Raw genomic sequence first — 23,213 nt, 5'->3', positions numbered from 1 at the left:
ACAATTAGGTTACTTTAACTAATGTAATCTGTAATCTATTCCAGCTCATAGAATGCTGCAGTAATGTTACACACACCACATACCGGTAGTCCCCATTCCCCAAAGTACACCAAAGTACCATACTGTCCGTTACCGGTAAGGTGGGGAACCTTCATAGAGTTATAATATATCAGGAACCTGATGACTTTCCTGGCCTTTGCTCTCCATCCCACTGCACCCTCACAGTATCACACTAAACTAAACCAGTGAGGATTGAGGAGCTCCCCCCTGTTCATGACCTGTCATGTCTACCCACACACACAATGTACGTACAATGTGCCCCCTGTCCTCAGGATATAGAAGGGGGTAATTTCCCACCCCTGTGTTTCATCTCTTTGTTCTCATGTATACGCCATCTTGAACAGACATCTTGAACCTCCATTTCCGACATGGCCTACCTCACCCGACTCTGGAGAACCCTATAGTAGCCATATAATCAGCCATATGCCTGCTTATACAGTAGTTCTCAATAGTCTGATGAATATCTTAAAGTAGACCTTTATCACAATAGCCATTTTAGATCAGCAGCATTGTGCATGGTGGTTCACTGCAAGGACTTTCATAAAAGAAGGTACATAGTTTTCTCGCAAACTGCAGCCGGGAGTTAGATGGAATGCATTATAGTCCATGAGAGCCAGATGAGACCTTTGTAAAATACGCTGTCAAGGAAGTACGTAAGAAAGAAAGGAAAGAAAGAAAGAAAGGAAAGAAAGGAAAGAAAGAAAGAAAGAAAGAAAGAAAGAAAGAAAGAAAGAAAGAAAGAAAGAAAAGGCCTACATACAGTAGAGACATTCTTTGCCAGAAATTGCCACCATGCCTGTCATGAACCAATACAGCTACCCTGTCACAATAACTCGAACGAACCTCAGCAACTACAACACAACACAACAACACAACACATGAACACAACACAACACAACACAACACACATATCAGTCTTCAATTGAAAATTAACATTTGGAATTGACGGCTGTTATGTGAAAGCCCAAAACCTCTAGCTCAAACCAAAAGGAAATAGCAAATTCACTCATAGGATTATTGTAGTGATCAAGAGCCATATACACATGACATGACATACACACCTGTTACAACTCAAATACCTTCAACGGCAGATACAACACAACATACACAAGTAACAGCAGCAGCAAAGAAGCAAAACAAAGCTACCTTGAGGCTTCCTTGAGGCCGTCTTCTACTTGACTTTATCAGTTGAGTTAAAGTGCTGCCAGGGTCAAACTTTGGAACCCACGGAGAGATGAAGCCTCCGGCTCTCTCTTTAGTTCATGATGAGTCCTCCAGTGGCGTATCCACTCTCCAGTCATCTCCATCCTCCATACATACATCTGGTTAGCTGGCCAGTACTTTCCTCCCAGTATCAATAGCACATTCTTCTGGCTGCCAATGGCATCTTCTCACTAAACAGCCTTGGCTGTTTAGTACGACACATAGCATTCTGGTGTAGTGCAGTGGTGTCATGTGTAGGTGAGGTAAGGACCCAAACGCAGGACAGCCAGGCATGTAGTGTTCAAAACCATGAATTGGTGTTTTAATTCAGAAGACAGGTGAACATGAACAACTTAAAACAGACTGAAACAGGTGACAGGATACAATTACTCAACAAGGACTGACTGGGGAACAAGACTAATATACACATGAGGGTTGATTACAAAATGAGACACAGCTGGAGCAAACAAACATAGAACCATGAAAACTAGACCAGGGAACAATACATAGAAATACAAGACCTAGACTGTACAATGAATGACAAAAGTCTGTGACTGTGACAAATAGTCAGGGATTTAGCCTATTATATCCTGTCACAACAGCCTATTATACGTAGGTGTACATAGGCTACGTTAGTTTTCAACCCTTTTCATATCAAGGCCCATTATTTATTCAGCATTTGAGCGACGGACCACCATTTGATGAGATTTAGCCTCAATTTAGGCTTATTGTGTTATCTTGGACAAGATGTCCACAATTCCATGCTTTATTGATGTGGTACCATAGGATAGACTTAGGCTACCGTTGATCAAAATATATTTTTTATTGTCTAATTGTGTAGACCTTTTGTAAATTAAAAGTAATGCAGATGTTAAACAATAATGTAACTCCTGAGAGTGTTCCTTTTACACTCTCAAGAATTAAAGATCTAATAAGGGTTGATTTAGTTACCAACTGTCTAGCCTCAGAAACTCAAACCCAGACGTTTTTATTTCCCAACTGTCCATCTGGGGTCCACCTGGAACTCCCTCAAGTACCACTGGTGGTCCCCGGACCACTGGTTGAAAACCACTGTTAGGACCAATGCACATTGCACACAGCACCTGTACATTTCACACTCTCCTTCTCACTCACTCTCTCTTTCTCTCACAGTGTGTTCACATGTGCTTACTGCTACTACCCTCACTGACTTGAAGTAACTTCAACTGGTAAGTGTCACCCAGACTGTCGGGGCCAGTCCCATAGCGTGGATTCACTGAAGTATGAGGCTGGCCCCACCATGCTAGGAGAGGCTAGGGGTCTCCAAATTGTAGAGAAAGGAATGGCCATCATGACACTTTACGTCAGTTCCCACTTGAAAAAGAGACGCAGTCTCAATGTGTTTTTATTGGTTAAGTCTTTTTACTTACTACCTTAATACAAAACAAAAACAAGTTTGCAGAGCTTAGTTCGACAAAAATAAAAACAATAATTACATCAGCAGATTTTAGCATAAGACAAACCACGAAGAAATCACAGAAATATGCAATCATACATACACACATGCCTTATTGCCACATGCCATGTGTATTTTATCATTTAAGCTGTTTTGTATTGTAGCCTAATATATTAATTTTATATCAATCTGAGAACCCGGCAAAAAAAAAGGAAAAACAGCGCCCCCTTTTTTGAATTGACAGTCTAATTTTATATACATACTTCACCACTTTCCTGTTTAGATTAGGGGTTGTAATATTATTCAAAACAATTATTCTACATTCTCTAATTGTGTAGACTTCTTGTAAATTAAGTAATGCAGATGTTTATAATAATTTACCTCTTGAGTGTCTAAAATGAAACCAAATGGACCCATAAGGGTAAGGGTTTCATGTTACACTCTCAAGTACCACTGGCTGAGAACCACTGTAATTACAGATTCCAAAACAGTGGGTCATGACTCCACATATGTTTTGTTTCTTACATTTTGTTTTTAATTATTTCTAAATAGGCCTACTTCCAAACTTTCACACAAAAAACAAAACATCTAATAAATTCCATGAATTATAAAAACAATGTGAGAAATCAAACTTCACTAGTGTGTGTAGCCTACAAATGTATTTCTAAAACATTACATGATATTCACATATATATATTCACATATTCCTACTGTAATGCGAAAAACCTGTTCCTTCTCAAGATTGGTAGTTGAGACCTGTGTCTACAAATACATCTATTTGATTTGAATGTATCTTAAAAAAAAAAAAATCCAGTTTGAAAAAAGTTTTGTCCCTTATCTCAAGAATGGGTGATATATATATTCACATATTCCTACTGTAACTTCCAACTGTAAAATCATTACAAAATAAAAATCAGTTTTACCTAAAGTAATAATGAAATCATAAGAGTGCATCACAATCCTAGCAATGACAGTAGCCTAATGATTGCAAAAGGTCTTATACTGCCATCTTAAATAAGCTAAATGCAATGACCTACCTTAAGTGTTACCCCTGCCTGGTACATAGCAGCTACTGTGTCTCAGATAGGAGGAAACAAGACATATGATCACATGTTCTCTTTTGTTATAGTTTTTATAAATGGGCATTGTTTTATTGCCTACAATGGACGGAGATATCTGCAGTGCATATGGAAGTGCAAATGTTCAAAGGAACAAGCATCCGCAATTTGGGCAGGCGATATTAAAGTTAGTCCATGAGTGTCCTGAATTTGTCCCCCACGGCTAGAGCCATGGGGGAAAAAACAAAGGGGAAGAATCAGAGAAAAAGATTGAAGATATACTGTATTCTATGTGTTGATTTTAACAGTTTAGATGGCATGTTGCTATAAAATGTAAGACAGTGGTTGAAGGTGCAGTATGATGCATACAGTAGTAATAATGGCACAAAGTAGGGCCCAGGAAATAAATCCCCGTTCATTTTCCCCATAGAATTTTCAAAAAGTATTTATTTAAAGACGTTTACGCCACAGACAAAGCCAACTCTTATTGTTGTGACAAATCATGACAATAATCACTATGTTTTGGGCCGATCAAATAATTAGTAAAAATAAAAAAGGCACTTACTAATTATTTGATTGGACCAAAACATTGTATTCATTGTCATGTTTTGTCCACGGCATAAACGTCTTTAAATAAATAGGGGAATTACTGCCCTCGTTGTTCTGAAAGGGGGTGGGACTGCTAGTACAAAGTCACTCGCTCATCCCCTGGGTTGCGGAAGTCATTTCTCTCTATGGAGAATAACATTGGGTCATCTTAGTATAGTCTCATATAAGAATTATGGTCCAAAAATAAACAAACTGTGTCGGCAATATTGTGTGGGAGGTGTCGTTTACGATAGTCGGTCACTCATATTTGATGTATTTTTGGCCAAGAAAATACTAATTCTGCAGTAACATTAGCGCTTTCTCGCCATCAGTTGATTCTTCATATCCATATGAGTGGAACACAGTTCTTATTTGAAGCGATTTGAAGGGTAATTTATAATGGTGGGGAAGAAATGTGACCCAGGTATGATGTGTAAATTATACATCAGACTTCAGTGCTCTCTACAGGGATTATCTACAGGGATTGATATGTGGCTCCACAGGGCTGTGAGAGAGGACCAAGGAGAGGACTGGTAAATCTCAAGCCCCCAGACGTCGTTCTTTCGGGTGCTTCAAAACGCCACTGAGCAACTTCCATTGAAGTGAATAGCGGGGGCGGGGCTGTCGCTCCTCAAGATATATTATATCTCTATGGAAAATGCATTCGTTAACCCTTGCTCATCATCATCATATGGAAAGTCAGTGGGACTGAAAGTGTTTGGGTCACTGAGATATTGGCGGAGCAACTCGTGCACTGGGTCTTCCAAGATGTCAGAAAGCATGGGATCAGGATCAGCTGCTAGAGGTTCCTCCAGCACATGGAGGTCTACAACTGGGACTGAGGAAAGAGGAAGAAGTGTTACTTTTGTTTGTACTTTCATGGACAGACTATGTCAGGATTTACCGCTTCACTGTGGATTTCAATAGCGCTAGACTACTTTTTAATGCACTTTTTGCACTGTGCATACTGCATATAGTGTACAGCATTCTGAAAAATCAATCTCTATGTCTCAATCTCTCTCTATTAATTTGATATTAAAAGGATATTTCACTTTCAAATGATAACAAGAATGGCAAATATCTAAATACTGAATCAAGCAACTTAAAAACTGCCTGGGGTGCTCACAAAATAGAGTAGTTACAATGGCCCCAAATATGTTTGAAAGTGTCAGGTCTTATATTACAAAACGATTGTTATTTGGAACTTAAGTAATTAAGACTCTTATAAATTGGTTAACATGTCCTGAAAAGGTATCTGATTCTAATAGCACACAAACATGACACTCGATTACAATTGCTTTATTTTCCACAACATTTCCAACCCTGGAAAAAAATTGGTTTTCGGTGAATGCAGGTAACCTGACTTTGCCAGCTGGGGGCGGTATTGGGTAACCATGTTCCCCAAAACCGCAACCATCTGGGATCTCTCAGGGAGTTGAGCTAACGCCGAACCACTCGTGGTTCGAACCAATCAGCGTGAGCTAAGGGCGGGACATGTGCCAAACCGGATGTGACACTATATAGACACGTCAATATGATTGGTTGTGTTTGCACAGCCACACGGTGATGGGACAGATGAGACAGACGGTCCCATCCAATCATCTACCAAGTATTTTGAAAAAAATAAACAGCCCCGTCATCGAATTGCCTCCCGAGATCCCAGATCCCAATAAGCTGTGAAACAAACTTGTGTAGCAAGCTTCTTGGATCTGGCAGCGTCAGGTTAGAATGCAGGAGCCCCACATGCAAATTGAGGAGCGGAGAGGACCCCATGCTGCAATGACAAACTGAGAATTCAATGGAGAGGAAAAAAAATAAAGGAATTGTTAATTGTCTACTTCCCAGGTATTCACAAATCCATAAAATCAAACAAGTGGTTAGTAAAAGCTTAATGGAAGACTAGGATGTTGACTACCACAATCATATTCCTAGTGTATGTAGTGGGTGCCACATGCAGGACAGTGTATCATGCCAAAGTCAATAAAAAAAACCCTCATTGACCTTAAACCTACACACCAAAGTGCTTGAATATGGTCAATGAAACAACTCTTACATACTGTAAGAGTTGTATACACCGTACAGATGGTAGTGTGAAAACTAAAACCCAGGACAGAGGGATTGGTTTGATTCGGTTTTAGAATGGGCGGGGACAGCGAGGAGGAGAGCCACCACTCACCGGCTGCCTCCTCACACAGGCCATCATTCATTGAATCCAGGCCCTCACCCACTGCTGCCATACCACAACTCATGGGTGACTTAGCCTCCAATGTACTCCTACAGTGACCAATGACAAACAGCCATTACAAACTATTGCTTTTAATGAAATGCAGCCAAAAATATTTTCATTTTCTTCTTCTTTAAAAAATAAAAGAACATATATATTTTTTACAGTTTTCATACTCCTGGAAATGACTCTCAACACGCATTGAAAACAAATGAAACAAACGATACTTACCCCTTTGACACCATCACCAGCTTGGTTTGGATATATTTTAAGTATGGATTGTCATCTAAGAAAAAACAGAAAGTATTCAAATATAGTTAAGTGAAGGAGAAACTATAATGTGTCATATTCCTTCTCAACACTAACATACATTTATATACTGTTCATTATATAAAATGAAAAGAACGTTAAAACAGAGTAAGTAAACTGTCTCTGTGCGTCCTCACCTCCAGTTTTGTAGTCTGTGTAGTATTTTCTGAACGCATCGTCTTTGGGGGTGTTGGGGTAGAGGTAACGTAGAGGGTTCTCAGGAACATTCTCTTCCACTAGGATCTGGTAATTTCTGATGATTTCATGCAAAGCTATCTGGGATAAGTCAACCTTGGTGAAGGGCTGAACTGATTTCACACTGGGCTCGCCTTAGACATGAAGAAGTGGACCCCAAGTGGTGTAGTGGAACACAATAGAAAAAAATATGTTACTGGTAAATAGATTTCAAAACTGCCCCCATGGTGATGTTAAAACAACTCGCAGCAGTCATTATGCACTGACAGCATCTTACCCAATATTGAGTACTCCACCCAGGAAAACGTGATCCCACCATCTCTGACGCTTTCACTGAAGCGTAACAAGAACGTGCCACCTTGTTTTTTCTTAAGGAGGGTTTTCTCTTTGGCTTTAGTCACGAAGCCCATGATAGAGCTACAACACAGAGGAAAATGCAAGAACAATCAAGGCATGACAACACTGCTCTGGAATTAGATAAAAATAATGAGGTGAAATGTAGCTCTAACAGCCCTGCTTCTTATACATAGAAGTGTTCAAGATATCTTGTTTGTGTTGGATGTAAAACTGTCATGGCAATCCAAATCAATCCACCCTTTACATTTTGAGGCCTGAGGAAGGCAAGGCACTAGACTCGAGGAAAGGTTATGGGTCAAATGGTTAGGGTTCAACATCTGGGGAGCTTGAAAGCACGCACTAAGTTTTATTGCAATCTGGCCAGTAGATTTGAGATATCTTGTAAGTGGGAAATCTTGGCCTAAAGGTGGCACTAGAGGAGACTTGGGGGTCACCAAAATCAGTTAGATTCATCCATTTGGGTAATTGAACGTTCTATGGCAATCCAGCCTCTAGATTTCAAGATCCTGTTTTGGATCAAAGTGTTGAATGGACTGACCGACAACTCCATCCATAGAGCCTCGCTGCTATCAGAGCTAGAAATGAAAATTTACACCAAGGGATCAGTCAATAGTTGCTCAGAACACTTACCCGTCTTTCCACAGGTCTTCAAGATAGGTTTTCACCAGTACCAAGATGCCATCGAACCACATCCAGAATGTGAAATTGAGATTGAGGCAATTTTCCTGGAAAACATAGGATGTTAACCACTTTCAAGTTTCAACCTGGTATGCTTATTCTGGGGCATTTAAATATAGAGCGTCGCAGTCCCGCCCCCTACCAGGGCCCAGGAAATGATTCCCCGTTCACTTTCCTCATAGACATTTCAAAAAGCCTTGTACAAAGAGTTGTGACAAATCATGACAACAAACAAAAAAGATTGGGCCGAACAAATAATTAGAAAGAAGAAAAAACGGCAGGTTACAAGTATAACACCTTTTTTGTTGTTTTTCTTCTTTGTAATTATTTGTTTGGTCCAAAATATTGTGTTTGTTGTCACGATTTGTCACAACTCGAGTTGGCTTCGTATGACGCTTAAAAGGTCTTTAAATAAATACTTTTTGAAATGTCTATGGGAAAAAAGCATTGGGAATTATTTCCTGGGCCTGGCGTCGTCATGAAAGGGGGCGGAGCTGCGACGCTCTATAGGCAAAACAATTTGACAAAATTGTGAAAATAGCAATTGTAGTATCTTACAAGCTCACAAAGAATCACATCACTATTTGTTGTAAGACTAAAAAACAGAGATTAAGTGGTTTTAATGACACTGTAACATCCAATGGCTGTGTTCATCATCAGCAATCAAACAAAAACAATCTACTTGGAATAAAAAAACTGATTCTTACCTTGCTGAATTTAGACCAAGACACTTTGCAGTCATCAACGTTTGGCTGTTTACCTGGCGTGACAACAATCTATTACTAACCAACTGTCACCATCAATCACAGTGAGGGTCAGCTGTTTGGAGGACGTATGTTGGACTTACCAAAGAGCTTATGTGCAATCATGTCCAGCTGAGAGGAGTCCAGAGCCCTTGTGGTGGCAGATAGAAACTGCCAGCTCAACGTCTCCCTGAGCTGTGCCCATGTGGCCACGGGACAGTTGGCAAAGAACAAGCAGTCCTACACATTCAAACACGCACCACACATACACACACACACACACACACACACACACACACACACACACACACACACACACACACACACACACACACACACACACACACACACACACACACACACACACACACACACACACACACACACACACACACACACACACACCTTCCTTTTTAATGGGTACAAATTTTTCCATGGACAGCAAACAACACACCATGTCATTGTCTATGATGAAAAAGGTTCGTCGACTACCTCTTTTCACTGACAAAACTAAATAAAACTAAGCTATGATGACTAAAGACTAAATATAATGACAATTTCGTCAACAAATGAAAACTAGCTAGACTAAAATGGGACTAATGCAGAAGAGATCCAGTAGAACTAATAGACAATTCATTTTGGTTGCACTTACAGTAGGTGCTCTGAAAATAGCCGATCTACAAGGTCACAACATGCCGTGCAGCTTGAGCTTGTAGATCGGCTATTTTCAGCATGCAACCAAGTGTAAAATTAGCCATTACGATGCCATCAAGGCCCGCCAAAATCAACTGTACATTTAGTCTACTAAATCCTTATATTTAGTCGACTAAAACTAGACTAAAACAAAAAAAATTCAGGTGACTAAAACTACATTAGATTTTATGCAAAGGACTATGACTAAACAGTGTCAAAACTGACACTGGTCTATTGACCTTGGGGTCCTGACACAGCATCATGGCCCAGAGGATGGAGGCCCAGGCACTCTGCTGTTGGCTGGAGTTGGAGATGACCACCACTGGGAGAGACCAGGTCTACGTCAGGTGACACAGAATGACAGGACGTTAGGACACACGGGTCATCCATCGTCCAAAGTCAACCACCATACTTGTCAAACATTTATGGGTAAAATTTGTTTTATTATGGCATAGAAACAGAATGCACCTTCAATTCAACTTCTAAGTCATGTAGCTGAAAAACTGTGTCAAAGTCGATGAGGTGTAGCTCCTCTGTAACACTGAGAGAGATCTGATTGCACGCACACACACGCGCTCACACACACACACACACACACACACACACACACACACACACACACACACACACACACGTCCTCATCAAACTGTTACCAATTTTACCAATTCCTGAACTCTTTCTGAAATCTGCTGAACTTGCACCTTAAAATGTAGAAACATGAACTCACATCACTGATTGCTTTGCCTCCTCCAGACTTTTGCTCCTTCAGGATCTACATGGATGAAAGCTCAACAATATTACTCAAAAATGACTTGAATATCCGCAAACACATGACCATATAACTCACATTGGAAAATACACGTTTAGCTGACACTTTCTATGAAGCCCATGTCTATAATGCATTATGTACGTGTGACCAATATATTGAGTTGGGTAATGCTGGTCACATTTCCCAGCATTTTCACAAAAGGTTGCATATCTGACACTCACCAGATGTCTGAAGTCTGCCACCATACCTCCATTCTGGCTCTCTGTCATGTTCAAGGCCTTGCTGCTGGTACCCAAAACATTAAAGCGCCGATACCTGAAAGCAAAAGTGGTTGGGTTGGGTACAATTCCACCTTATAACGTCTAAATGAAATTCCCAGGCAATTGGCAACATCGAGTTTAGGTTAGCAAACTCAGGAGTGTAAATTTAACTCCGACAGTATACGAGTCAATGTTTTAAACTCTGGGGACCCTATTTTGGGGGAACCGGTAAGAAGTGCAGTTAATGGCGTTTGCAGGCAGGGCATGACAACACGGTTGGTATTTGGATTAGGCTCAATATATTATCAGCGGATGTGTCACAGCCTTGCAGGTTGATTCACAATCCAATATAATAACTTATAACTTATAACTTTTCATTACCTTTAAGAGCAGTGTGCTACACTAAGCACAACAGGGTGTACTAGTACAGTAGCAATGCCCACAATGTTCGTGGACAAAAACACTTTCAAAGTCATTTCTGCCAGGAGCAAAGTGATGTCTACTTAGCCTCCATTGTCAATTGCCCTGTCCTCTGCACACCTCATGCTAAAGTCCAACACTTTCCCCCCCCTATTGTGTAAAAAAAAACTTACCCTTTGACTTGGGGGGGCTCCCTGATCAGAAAACACAGATATTACAGAATGTTAGCCAGATGAACTAAAATTACAACATTCTCTACGAGTCAACAAATGATGACTGATCTTTATCTCACCTGTCCATGGTCACATTCACCTTCATGACATGGTTCAGTTCAGGAAACTTCACAAGAAGCCTGAAATTAAATGGTACAGGGCTGAAGTTTTGTAACGTGCAACAGGTAGCACCATATATGTACTGTACCTTGTGGTGGTGACACTGACCTAGTCTTTACAGAGAACTGAATGTTGGTACGTAGGACTAAGGGACCTTTACCCTGCGGCATGGATGGCTGCATCTCAACCACAAAGGAGCTTAAATGGATATAAAAATGACAACACTAAAAAAATATGACACTCAGAAAGAGACAATCAGAGAGAGAACGTTTTACTGTGTGTGTGTGTGTGTGTGTGTGTGTGTGTGTGTGTGTGTGTGTGTGTGTGTGTGTGTGTGTGTGTGTGTGTGTGTGTGTGTGTGTGTGTGCTGTTTCTATGAGTGAGACCTTTTGATTAAATCTATGAGAATGGTGTTCACTCTCATCTGCATAGCCGGTGTCTGGACCTTTACGGGGTCGTCGGGATAGGTCAACTTTGCCACCAGCTCATCCAGCTTATTTAGAAACTTCCGCACCTGGAACAGGCACTCTGCCACACAGGTAAACCTATGAAACAAGTAACAGAGCAAAGGCCACAAAGCTGTTACACACATATGTTGAAACCTGCAACTGTGTCAACTATGAGTCAACCAAAGCTGATATGAATGGCAAAGGGCAATGGGGCCAAAAGCTGCAAGAAAGGAAGATATTATCTGCTAATACAACCTGTGTCGAGGAGAGAACATAGTATTCCTTCTTTGAGTCAAATACTTTGTCAACAAATCAAGAGGCTAACGGTGATACAAAATATTTGTTCAATGATTAAATAATTTTCCATTTAATTCTAAATGTTCTATAGTAGAACAGATCATGTTAAGTAATGACAGCATAAGTTACGCAGGACTTAAAAAGTGCTACATCAAACCATTAGTGCATAACCAAAATTATTCTTCCAACATGGACTCACATTTGGGAGACCTGCAAGCAATACCTGTTTACAATCGTACAAAATTATTGCACAATTTCAGACATAAAATGGATACCAAAACAATCATCTTCCCGATTTTTCTGGTTGGCATATAATATAATACTTTTAAAAACACTAATCTGATTGGTTGATACTGTCAAGATGAGAACAGAACATACCACTTCTCTAGGTGATCGAGACCTATATTTTCTGGCGCACCGATGCAGACCCTCTGCTGTCTCCTTTGCCATTCTGCCAACTCTTTGTTTACCAAGACAGCTGCCAGCTCCTCGGAGGAATCAAGGAGTTTACCGAGATCTGACAACGTGATCTATGGGGGGAATCATTGGAGGGAAGAATGATAAGAGTTAAGTTGGTGAATTTAAAATTTGAAGCACAAGAATGAAGGTGTTCTAATAATGTCTTTGTACCTTTCTACATTCATTGAGTTTGTTGATAAGTATCTGCAGGTTTCTTTGTTGTTCATTCTTCACGGCTTGATCTACCAACCCTGAAGCACAGTTAGATAAATTAAGATGAAGATTACTGCCCCCGCACATTCAGAGATAACTTGCACTTGTGAATCAAACATCGTGTAAAATAATGCTAGCAAAAAAACACAAATCTGGAGATGCTTACCTTCCATCTTGTGGGTTTTATACTTAAAATCAAACTCATCTTGCTGCTCTTCTAAACACATTAATGTGTGTTCCAAGCACTGTATTCCACAAAATATGAAAAGAATAAAAACATGAAGATAACAGTGTTCATAACAATGATAACTAATGCAAATGTAGGAAATAAGACATGGCATGACAACACATGGTGGAATTAAATAGAAAATGATACCTGTACTTGATTCCTAAGGCCGGCCGTTTTGCGCTCTAGTTGGCTGTCACTCTCCATGTGAATCTGGTCCATATGCAAGAGCTGGACCTGAGAGCAGAAGAGAAGTATAGAGGTAAGAATAGTAGGTAAAGCAGGTTTCATCATCTCCTAGCCTAGGAGATGAGACAAAACTGTTGGGACACATTTGTTCAGTATATTGTTGTTGTTGGTGTTGGTTAATTACCCTGCCCACAGCAATGCACAGCATGGTTTTGCAATTACAATTAACAATTTAGGCATTTAGCAGACGCTCTTAAACCAGAGCGATTTACATTAAGCAAGAACAAAAAGCATGGCAATACATCACACATAAAAAGTAGTTATCATGAAACATGCGTAAGCTAAGAACGTAACAGTGGAATATATCTATATAATGAAACTATACATACATACTATACTATACATATATACTATAACTACATAAAATGCAAATCTAAGTCTACATAAAGTGCTATCTAAAGGGCTGGGGCAAGTGCTACGGGCCATGATGGAGTCTGAAAAGGTGGGTTTTCAGACTACGGCGGAAGATTGGAAGTGAGGCTGCAGTTCTGATTGTAATGGGAAGTGCATTCCAAAGTTTTGTAGCCAGAAGGGAGAAGAGTTTGTGGGACATGTGGAGCGTTGTCCCGGTGTTTTTAGTGGAGGTACTTCCAGCTTCCCAAATACTTCTATATATGTGAAGAAAATAACCAAAAACGGATGAATACTGCCAATTTGCATGAACCTTGGTGGGGAATTATCAGCAGGCCACTGCAAAGAGATGATTTACATTTGGGTCAAATGGTCAAAGGTCAAGGTCGCAATCATGGTCAGGGCCACAATTACATAACTGGTCTATAACTACCATAGCTAACATCAATCCGTTTAGATGTTGTCTAGAAATGGAATAATTTCTCCCAGAATTGTTTTTTCCTAACTATAACTACTGGACTTAATAGCTATCCAGTAAACAGCATAACTTGGAAACCTTTTGGTTAGTTTGAAACAAAGCCTTTCAAATACTTAAATGAAAGTTGAAGGGGCATTTGTTTTTCACTTTGCAGTAAAGTTGTTTTGTGTTTGAGATAATGCCAACTTAAACTCCCAAACTAGCTGCAACAAATGGGCCATTGTCATCAGTAGTGTTTAATACTTCAAATGGCCATAACTCAGTGAAATAAAATAAACTGTGACAATTTCTTGTTTAAACTCTCGGATAGAGCTTTTCCATTGTCAGTGATTATTCATTTCTATGTATGTGTTACTCTAACCTGACCAGTCAGATCAGCAGTTTGTATTATCTCCTTCTCCTTCCCCAGGAACCACCAGATCGTACTGGCCAATTTGCATGGCTCCTCCTGGTATATCTGCAGACAAAAAAGGTGGACACCAAACTTAAACCCCTCAGGTCTAACACCACACATTCACCAATGATGTGATGACAGACAGCTCTATAACAGTATATTTTATTGGAGCTGGTATGGATAATGTTGTAAGAATCCCAGAGGCAGTTGGGTAGATGAACCTGAAAGTTCTGTTTGTAGCGTCTGAAGTTGTGCTGCATGTGGAGCAACTGTAACTCTTCTTGTACAAAGCGGCTGTGCTGGATATCCAGCTCTCCCAACAACCCCTGGAACAGCACCATGGCCAAGGCATGGTCTTGAGCTGCACGCTCCCTAAAGAGAAAACGCAGACAAAAACAGAGACGGACACTGGTCTTTTAATCCTTTAAAACCCATTAGGACCTGAGGTCAATTCTAAAAATGTCTTCCATATCCTTACAGTTTTCTGAAAACCTTAAATGTATGTTGCGATATGCTCAAAACGTTTTCATGTCAAGAACCTCCAAAATTATATGTATTTGGCCGCACGCAGACCCTCATCTCAAAATATGTTGTTCCAGGGACCCCCAGAAGCAAAGATTTGGGTTAAAAACATGCATTATTCAAAGATATAAAATGATGGTTAATGTGGTTACACAGATGCTTTCATGGGTTAATGTTAAAGACATGATTTATGAGATGAAGTGCTGCCTCACCACTCCTGCTTCTCTATCCAAGCAGCCAGGTAGTGTCTCACATCCATAGGGAAGGCAATGGAGGCATCCCTATTGTCATAGAGCTCATGAAGCTGGTCCTTATAGCATGGCGGTAGATGGTTCACTCTCTCCCACTGAGACATCCTCCTTGGCTCTGTTGTGTTCTTCACACCAACAACACAAACTGCACAAATACAAGTTAAATAGAAGGCACTGGTGTGAAGTGCTTAATCTGGGATCACAGATTTCACATTTGTTTATTGTATTTGTAATACTGTAGTAGGCCTTCTGCATTGTTGCAGATATGTCAGCACGGCACTGTCCAATGTCCATGACTTCATCATGCTTTGTAAATGTCAGGGATGTACAGTATGTGATAACCAGCAGAGGGCAACATTCGACAACCAATGATGTGTAAAGTTGTGTGTGCACTGTGCGCACGCACGCACACGCGCGCACACACACACACACACACACACACACACACACACACATATTATTTCAGGTATTAATATTATATATGTGCAAATAAGCTCACTGAGTTATAATATAATCAGAGTGACGGATTTAAGACATGTTTCTATGAGGATATGCTCTGGGCAGACCGCATAAGTGGGCACTGGGCAGAGTAGAATACCATACATACACACAGCTGTATAATTAATGATAGCTCACCTCAGGCACCGAATCTCTGATAAATGATCTTTCTGCGGATTCAAACCTTTCCGTTTTCTTTCTGATCAACAAAAACAATCGTAAAACTTCCAGCGGAGTACGTTTCATATGTGTAACGATCACGATGCATTTCCTTGTTTTCTTTATTTCTCCTCTAATCCATTGGTTACATCGTTGAACACTCCCACTGTCATCTGCACACTGCCACTGTTTACTGCCCAGGGCGCCATGTTGGCTCTGTGAGAGCTGACGCTGTTGGCGTTCAAGAGCCCAAATGGAGGCGCCATGGCATGCAGTTTCTTCCCTTGGCGTAACGTTAACATCGCAGCACAGACTGTGGTTGGTTGCTCTTCTGTGCCAATCATTTGTGTCTCTGTCTGAAATATTTCCAAGAAATGACGACGTGAACGTGGGACGTCAGGAAAACGAAAGTTAACGCAGCCAAGAAGGCTGATCCGATGCCACTACTACTCACTAGTGTTGTAGGGTTGTACTGTACCCTTTGATTGATTGATTGTTTGATTGATTGATTGATTGATTGATTGATTGAAATATGTATTAACAGTTTGCAGAATTACAGTACATATTTCAAGCACAAACTCAATACAAAGACTGGTGAGTGGACGACCCAATTAAGCATCACTTGTTTACAAGAGGGTCCACCTTGTTCAATTCATCAAAACATTTAGAGACTACACTTCTATAGTCAAAGAAGTTAAGAACAGAACAGGAATTCATCATAAACCATGTACCAGAGGCTCTGCCCTGTACCAGGCGGTGTTGTTGTATGAGTGTGTGTTACGGTACCTTATGTAATCTCTCCCTGCATCAGAAGTTTTGCCAAAATAACAAGCTTTAATAATAATAATAATTAAATAATCCATTATCCACCAGAGGAGTTCAACAAACCACGTGCAACCCAGATTCGGCTCAAACAGGGGATTAACAAGGGAATGGATATCATTCATTTTGCTCCTATGCCACTAAAATGTAACAGTAGGCCTATATATGTGCAAGGATAGTTGGCACCTCGACAGAGTGCATTTCTAGTTATTATTATTATTATTATTATAGTAATTATTATCATTGTTATTGTTGTTATATTTGGTCAAATGTGTTGATTGATAGTAAGTAAAAGATACTATAGATCAATCATAGATGGACATTTAATGTTACATTTATTGAGACATAATAAAACAAAACCCCACAAAATGTAGTACAGAAGCAATAATCTCTGCAATTAAACCAGAGGTGAACATTTGAGTGTGACCTGAAATCATACCGTATTGGGAGGAAAGACAAAGAATTTGGGAAAAGGTGTTGCTTGAGAGGAAGAATGTAGGTCTTGAGGGTTTAATATGTTGGTTCCTAAAGACCAGAACTTTTCTAATGGGTGTGCCAAATCTCTTACAAATTACAATTAGCCATTTGTAAAGTTAGGGATGGTAGGTTTACTCATGTGGTTAGAGATTGTTGCTACAGATTATTGGATTCATAAACTTTATAAATATTGTTGTATGAAACAATCAAGTTACAATGAATTATTATTTTCATTGCACGTTTGGATTAGTGTGGCTACAAAGAACTATTGCAAAGTAAAGCTGACAACACAAAGCCATTTTTACAGATTTGAATACAACCATGAATTTCTTATATATTATAATATTCTATTTATATATAACTATAGTTATAACTATTTTACTAAATTGTTATAAAATATAACTATTTTAATGTTGTGCACATTAACACACAAACAAAAAGCTTTCCCCCCCTTTTCAAACATGCTTCTGTGGATACACGTAATTATGATCTGAATACACTTATGATCTGAATACAACTTCAAAACGACAAGATAGGAAAAACTACCTCATCATTGGCCATTCGTTGCTCCACTTGCAAACAAAAAACAAATCTAGCTGGTGTACATGTAGCCAAAATGGAAATGGCAATGTTGGACAGAGATACATTCTTTGCTTTTTTTAAACTCTAGTTTATTGTGATGAGTCCCTCTTCCCAGCTGTACAGGTTCTGGTTCACAAGCAGGTCGTCTTCCTCCTTCATGGAGGTGAGCAGGTGCTTGATTCCGGCCTTCACGCCCGTCTTCACTCCTGCGCCAAGGGCGTAGCCAGCCACCCCAGCACTCCCCCCCGTGGCGGCCATAAGAGCATCAGTGCCGAGATCGACCGCGCTCAGTATGGCTCTCTGCTTGGCTGTCTCAGTGCAATTGATCGATGCATAATACATAGCAGTAGCCATGTTGTAGAGGGTGCTGATGCCAGGAATCCACTCCACCACACGGTAGACCTGCTCCTCCTCTTCGTTTATACAGCTCCTGCGGGGACTTCGCCTTGCCCGGCCACCTGCTGCTGCAGGGAGTGAATTGGTATCCCGCTCCATGTTGCACTGCCGGATCCAACACTCAGCCTCCAGGGATTCTGAGGGCAAGATGTGGCTGCCTTTCTTCAGCACTGCCCTATACTGCCCAGGTTCGAGTAAACCGCCCTGTGTCACTCCAGCACACTGGAATCCCAGACTCTCACAGGTCCTCACGGCCTCCCGAAGCCCCCCGGTGGCTCCCTCCACAGTCTTTCCCAGTAGTATGGTTCCATTCACCCGAGTCCAGCCTTCACACAGCTCTCCCTTGCCCATGTGCGCCTCTCCAGCCATGGCCAGCTGCCGAATGTTAAACATCACTGCCTCTAGGTGGCTCTGCTCTTGTGTCCTGTCCACAGGTGATTCCAGTGATGGCGGCAAGGCATGTGTTGCCCTCCTCTCTATCACACTCGCTACCTCCATCAGGAGCTCCTCTGTGTCAGCCATTCCCAGCAAGTCAAACAGCTTGATCACCAGGGTCTCTGCCTCATGTTGGCAACCTACCACCACTAGCACGGACACCATGGAGAGACTCAGGAGCTCCTGAGGGAACAGGGTGGAGGACGGATCATCAAGGGTGGTAGCAGAAAGCAGCTCTCCGCACCTGACGTTCCCACGAATTTGCTGACGGTCCCTTGAATGATCTTTCAATGAGATCTTGAGCTTTTCCCTGAGAGTGGATATTATACATTTGGAAGACTGAAGCTTGTCTTCTTTTGGCACACACATTATAGGCATAGAAGGACCCTTCTTCCCATGTGGGAAACTGAGTTGGGGTTGGGATCCCAGGAGAGACTGCTTCGTTCCTCCGTCTTCCTGGATGATGGTACTTGGAAGAGGGTTTCTAAGGGTCACAGGAGGTGATGCCCTGCAGAGAGCCTGCTTGTTCAGCAGTAGCTGGATCAGAATCAGCCACTGTAGTGTTGAGTGCCTCATTATCCTCGGAAAAGCTCGTTTCAGTGGCCACAGTCAAAGAGTCTGGAAAAACAACAAAGGTCAATAGTCGGTTGATTAGTGATATGATCCTCATTACTGAAATTGAAACAAGTAAACCTTTTCAGAGTCTGTCCTGTGTTAAGTAATTGATAGAGAATAGGCCTATAATGTGAATTTTCCATGTAACTAGCATACCCGGTATTCTAATTCAAAGTATTTAATTGATTATCTGCCAACTATAGATCACTGAGTAGTCCTTATTTTTGTCCCATTTCCTCACACGAACATAGTGTTATGTACGCACCATTTGTTTCTTTGGCAATACTTTCTGTATCATTAAAACTATTATTATTTTAAAATCTCATAAATTACAGGAACACCTAAAATGTGTTGACCCAGCATGTATCTAATATGTCTATCTCTATTCTTGGTGCTCATTGGCTGTAGTTCTAGTTGAGTGTGGCCCTATTACTACATGAATCACAATGCCCATGACTTCAGTTATAGTATAAAACCCACTACAGTTTACACGTTTTACATTCCGAATTTTGGTGCATGATCACAATGGTACATAACAGTGAAGAAAACAACAACAATATTGCTCCCAGCCAGAACACAATAATATTTGCTTAATTTCAAACCTGTTCTGCACTGCAGTATAGAATGTGCACAAACAGATAAAGAGGACACACTCCCAACCTTTACATTAACAAAAAAGGATGAAAAAATTTGCCAAAAAATACCGTAAGAAGCTGCTCTTTAATCCAGCGTCCGACTTGAAGATAGTATTATTACTACACATAAGATGTGACTTGTTTTCACTTACTTAAAAGCATGCACAGAGATCTTCTCTTTCTTTGCCTCCAATGAGATTTGGTCCTGTTAAACCACTTCCCCAACTCCCCCTACATCTCTCTCTCTCTCTCTCTCTCTCTCTCTCTCTCTCTCTCTCTCTCTCTCTCTCTCTCTCTCTCTCTCTCTCTCTCTCCCCCCCTCTCTCTCTCTCTCTCTCTCTCTCTCTCTCTCTCTCTCTCTCCCTCTCTCTCTCTCTCTCTCTCTCTCTCTCTCTCCCTCTCTCTTAGTTGGCCCCATTGCTCAACAGGGAGATCAGGGCTAGAATATTGATTCACATGGAGTAGGTCCACGTTTTCTAAAACGTTTTTGTTTGTTTGCCCTCCCTGCCACCCTCTTATTCTCTCATGCTTCTCTCTTTCTACTCCCTTTTAATATACTGAGTTGGTCTTTGACCCACATTCTTGGCAGAACTACCCCCTCATGCCCTGAGCAAATTTCTCCCTTTACTAAGAAGTCAAAGGAATGACGTTCCAGCTCTTCTGAGCTCTAATTAAGAGAGGACCATTTTACCCTCTCAGATTCCATTATTTCACACTATACAAAATTTGGATAAAAGACCATTTCTTTAGCAGTGAAACATCCCAGGGAAGGATTTCCCTGAAGGGATGCATCAGTGTCTGATTTTACCATCCAGGGCTACTCAATTTAAGATGCAGGGGCCACTCAGCAAAATTCCAAAAGTCCAAGTCTATTATTTTGAAACGTTTACAATTTAATTTTGTAACAGACTACACGACTAGTCTAAAAATTAAGTAAACACACAGTAAAAAGCCACATTTCCATCTGTAAGGCCAAACCTCAATGAACAAAAACATGAACTAACAAAATAACTAACTAACTAACTAACTAATGATGAAGTTACAAAATGTGGCTTCATTCACAAAATATGAAGAGAACATATAATCAGAACAGATTATCACAGGTGAATAAATAAGTAAGTGGTTAATACTCAGTTGACATCAGGCCACATCACTTTCTCTTGGAGCAAACAATACCTAAAATCTTGTTCAAAACATTGAAAATAACTCATTATACTTTTATTGGTATGATGGGCCGCAGATACTGTTAGGTATAAATTGATACCTAGGTCAATACTGTAATAGTTTTAAAGGACTGTATATAAATACCTTCGATAGCAGCCAGGAGACCCAAATGCAGTGCTCATGTCTTTACCTTAAAAATGAGTGAATTGCCCTTTAAATCCTGAATGTACCAAGACAGCAACCATAAAAAACATTTAAAAAGTAATTTGGAGGCAGACGCAAATAAAGTTCTGAGAGGGCTTAACAATGTTTTAGTAGGTAATAAATTCAATTCAAAGAGAAATGTGTTCAAATATAATTTAGAGTGATCAAAAGTACCAATATGGATCCGAACTGAACTCTTCTCTTCACAGTACCTGGCTTAATACTTCATCTGACGTCAGATTGTTGATATGAATGAATTGGTTGGTAAATAGTTCATATCCGTAATTGTCCCACGGTGGCGCTTGTTGTCGAGCACTCATTAGTCCAGCACATTGATGATGAGGATGGTGTAGCGACGTAGAATTCCTCTCCTTGGTCCCGTACATTGTAGCTGGGAGAGTGTACAAGCTGGCGTTGCCAGGCAACCTGAAGATAAACTTTCCCTGCAGCTGTGAACTCTAACAGAGAAAGGCGCTCCCTGACTCTCACTCTGAGCGGCTATCTACTTTCTCACTAGGCCCCAAAGTGGCTGGCAGACAGCATGGAGACTGACTAAGGATAATATAATATAATAGGATAATATAGGGCTGAGATGATTAGGCACGTGGATGGTGACATTAATAGGATAAGATGAACAACTCTGTGTAAACAGGCAGTAGGGTAGGAGTAAAATGATGATCAGAGCTTCCTAACCTAACAAATATGAATGACCTAAGATGGAACACGGTCTGGGCCAAAGTTCTATCTGTGCTGACGAACTGAATATGATGAAGTGACCAACTTGACATGACGTGTAAACAACATATCAATTTTATCCATCAACCCGCCCTGTTGTTTACAAACAATGTCAAGGTGTCAAACCTAATTTAAAATGGGAAATGGTGAGTTATAATTGATGGAATTTAGGATGTCCAAATGTGGAAAAAATAAAACAATTAAAACCTATTTTTAATGATTAAAAAAAAATAGCATAAGCTAAGCAACTAGCAACAAAAAATTATATAAATGTAACTAATAGAGGGTATGCGCATGCATAAAGTGACAGGAAAAGTGAGTTTAACATTGTTTAATGTCGTTTAATGCAATTAGATATGACTTTTCTGTTTGGATGCATGGGCTGTCAAGGCCAGAAAGTAGTTTTTAGACACTCAGTAGGCATTCCTGCATAACTTCCTGGTTTGATGATGTCACGCGCATACCCTCTATTAATTGAACAAGGTGTTGTAATGTAGAAAACCTCAAATGACTTTCCCTAAACCACAACAATAGAACTTATTATTGATTGAATGGTGTCACGGTTCGAGTCAAGACAGTGTAGGAGGACCCAAGTGCAAGATGAGAGGCAGAGGCAGCTCGGTTCAAATGAAGATATTTATTATCAAGCCTGATGAGCAGGCAGTCAAAACATAGAATAAGGAGTACAAGGGGAAACACTAAACTGGGAAAACTAGGGGATCTGAAATACAGGGCAAACGAGGAGTCAAGGAACAAGATACTATCACAAATACTCACAGTGACAAATAATAACGAACCAACGGAGAACTGAAAACACAAGGGCATATAAATAGACATGGACTGACTAGACACAGGTGAAATACAACAGACAAATCAACACAGGGATTGGCTGGTAGAGTAACAGGACACAGGTGGGGAACACTACACTAATCACAGGGTTAGACAAGGCAGGTAAACATGGGCAACACAGGAAACCAAGAGACACTAGATACTACAAAATAAAAGGTAAAAGTACACAAAAGTAAAACCCAAAACAAGGAACATAGGGAAACACATCAGGGTGGCAGACCAGGTCACGGATCATGACAGTGCCTCCCCCTTAAGCGGTGGCTTCCAGACAACGCTTCACATCTCACAAAACAAAGTCCATAACATCGAGCAGGGCGGGCGGTGGGGGGTCTGGAAGGAGGGTCACTGGGACAGGGGATCAGGGGCAAGAGAAAAAACTGGACTAAACATGAGACTGGCAGGAATCAAAACAGCAAAACATCTTTGCAG

The 23,213-nt window shown here is 40.6% G+C and overlaps 2 protein-coding genes across 4 annotated transcripts; both read right to left on the bottom strand.

Annotated features, from left to right (window-relative positions):
- Positions 1 to 4,316: 4,316 nt before the first annotated feature.
- On the bottom strand, positions 4,317 to 15,993 carry stat2 (signal transducer and activator of transcription 2). Of its 3 annotated transcripts, none has more exons than XM_080783883.1 (24): positions 15,850 to 15,993; positions 15,175 to 15,358; positions 14,662 to 14,812; positions 14,408 to 14,503; positions 13,119 to 13,205; positions 12,909 to 12,987; positions 12,701 to 12,780; positions 12,449 to 12,600; positions 11,711 to 11,869; positions 11,433 to 11,522; positions 11,285 to 11,344; positions 11,166 to 11,186; positions 10,534 to 10,627; positions 10,271 to 10,315; positions 10,012 to 10,095; positions 9,783 to 9,881; positions 8,955 to 9,090; positions 8,815 to 8,867; positions 8,060 to 8,154; positions 7,350 to 7,489; positions 7,015 to 7,206; positions 6,800 to 6,854; positions 6,521 to 6,618; positions 4,317 to 5,182 (listed from the first exon to the last, which is right to left on the bottom strand). In XM_080783883.1, the coding sequence occupies exons 2-24, from the start codon at positions 15,315 to 15,317 to the stop codon at positions 4,986 to 4,988; spliced, it is 2,406 nt and encodes an 801-aa protein (XP_080640009.1). In that variant the 5' UTR covers positions 15,318 to 15,358; positions 15,850 to 15,993; the 3' UTR covers positions 4,317 to 4,985. The 3 variants fall into 3 exon arrangements, with proteins under 3 accessions (XP_080640009.1, XP_080640010.1, XP_080640011.1); XM_080783884.1 differs by having other exon boundaries at positions 4,317 to 5,170; XM_080783885.1 differs by lacking the exon at positions 6,521 to 6,618 and having other exon boundaries at positions 5,004 to 5,182.
- A 1,842-nt stretch (positions 15,994 to 17,835) lies between these two features.
- On the bottom strand, positions 17,836 to 20,016 carry apof (apolipoprotein F; the record flags this gene model as incomplete). The annotated part of the gene is made up of 2 exons (XM_080789631.1): positions 19,985 to 20,016; positions 17,836 to 19,200 (listed from the first exon to the last, which is right to left on the bottom strand). The coding sequence occupies exon 2, from the start codon at positions 19,156 to 19,158 to the stop codon at positions 17,836 to 17,838; it is 1,323 nt and encodes a 440-aa protein (XP_080645757.1). The 5' UTR covers positions 19,159 to 19,200; positions 19,985 to 20,016.
- Positions 20,017 to 23,213: the final 3,197 nt, after the last annotated feature.

This window comes from Protomyctophum bolini, assembly GCF_963924005.1.
Source record: "Protomyctophum bolini genome assembly, chromosome: 2".
NCBI classification, from domain to species: domain Eukaryota; kingdom Metazoa; phylum Chordata; class Actinopteri; order Myctophiformes; family Myctophidae; genus Protomyctophum; species Protomyctophum bolini.
Note: the sequence above shows the minus strand (reverse complement) of the source record. Positions and strands in the feature narration are given on the sequence as shown.

Coding starts and splice junctions, on each gene's coding strand:
- stat2 (XM_080783883.1), bottom strand. CDS start 15,317: ATGTCTCAGTGGGAGAGAGTGAACCATCTACCGCCATGCTATAAGGAC. Junction 13,206..14,407: donor CTGCTGATCTGACTGGTCAG/GTTAGAGTAACA, acceptor TTCTGCTCTCAG/GTCCAGCTCTTGCATATGGA. Junction 5,183..6,520: donor CCTGTGTGAGGAGGCAGCCG/GTGAGTGGTGGC, acceptor CTCTTTCCTCAG/TCCCAGTTGTAGACCTCCAT.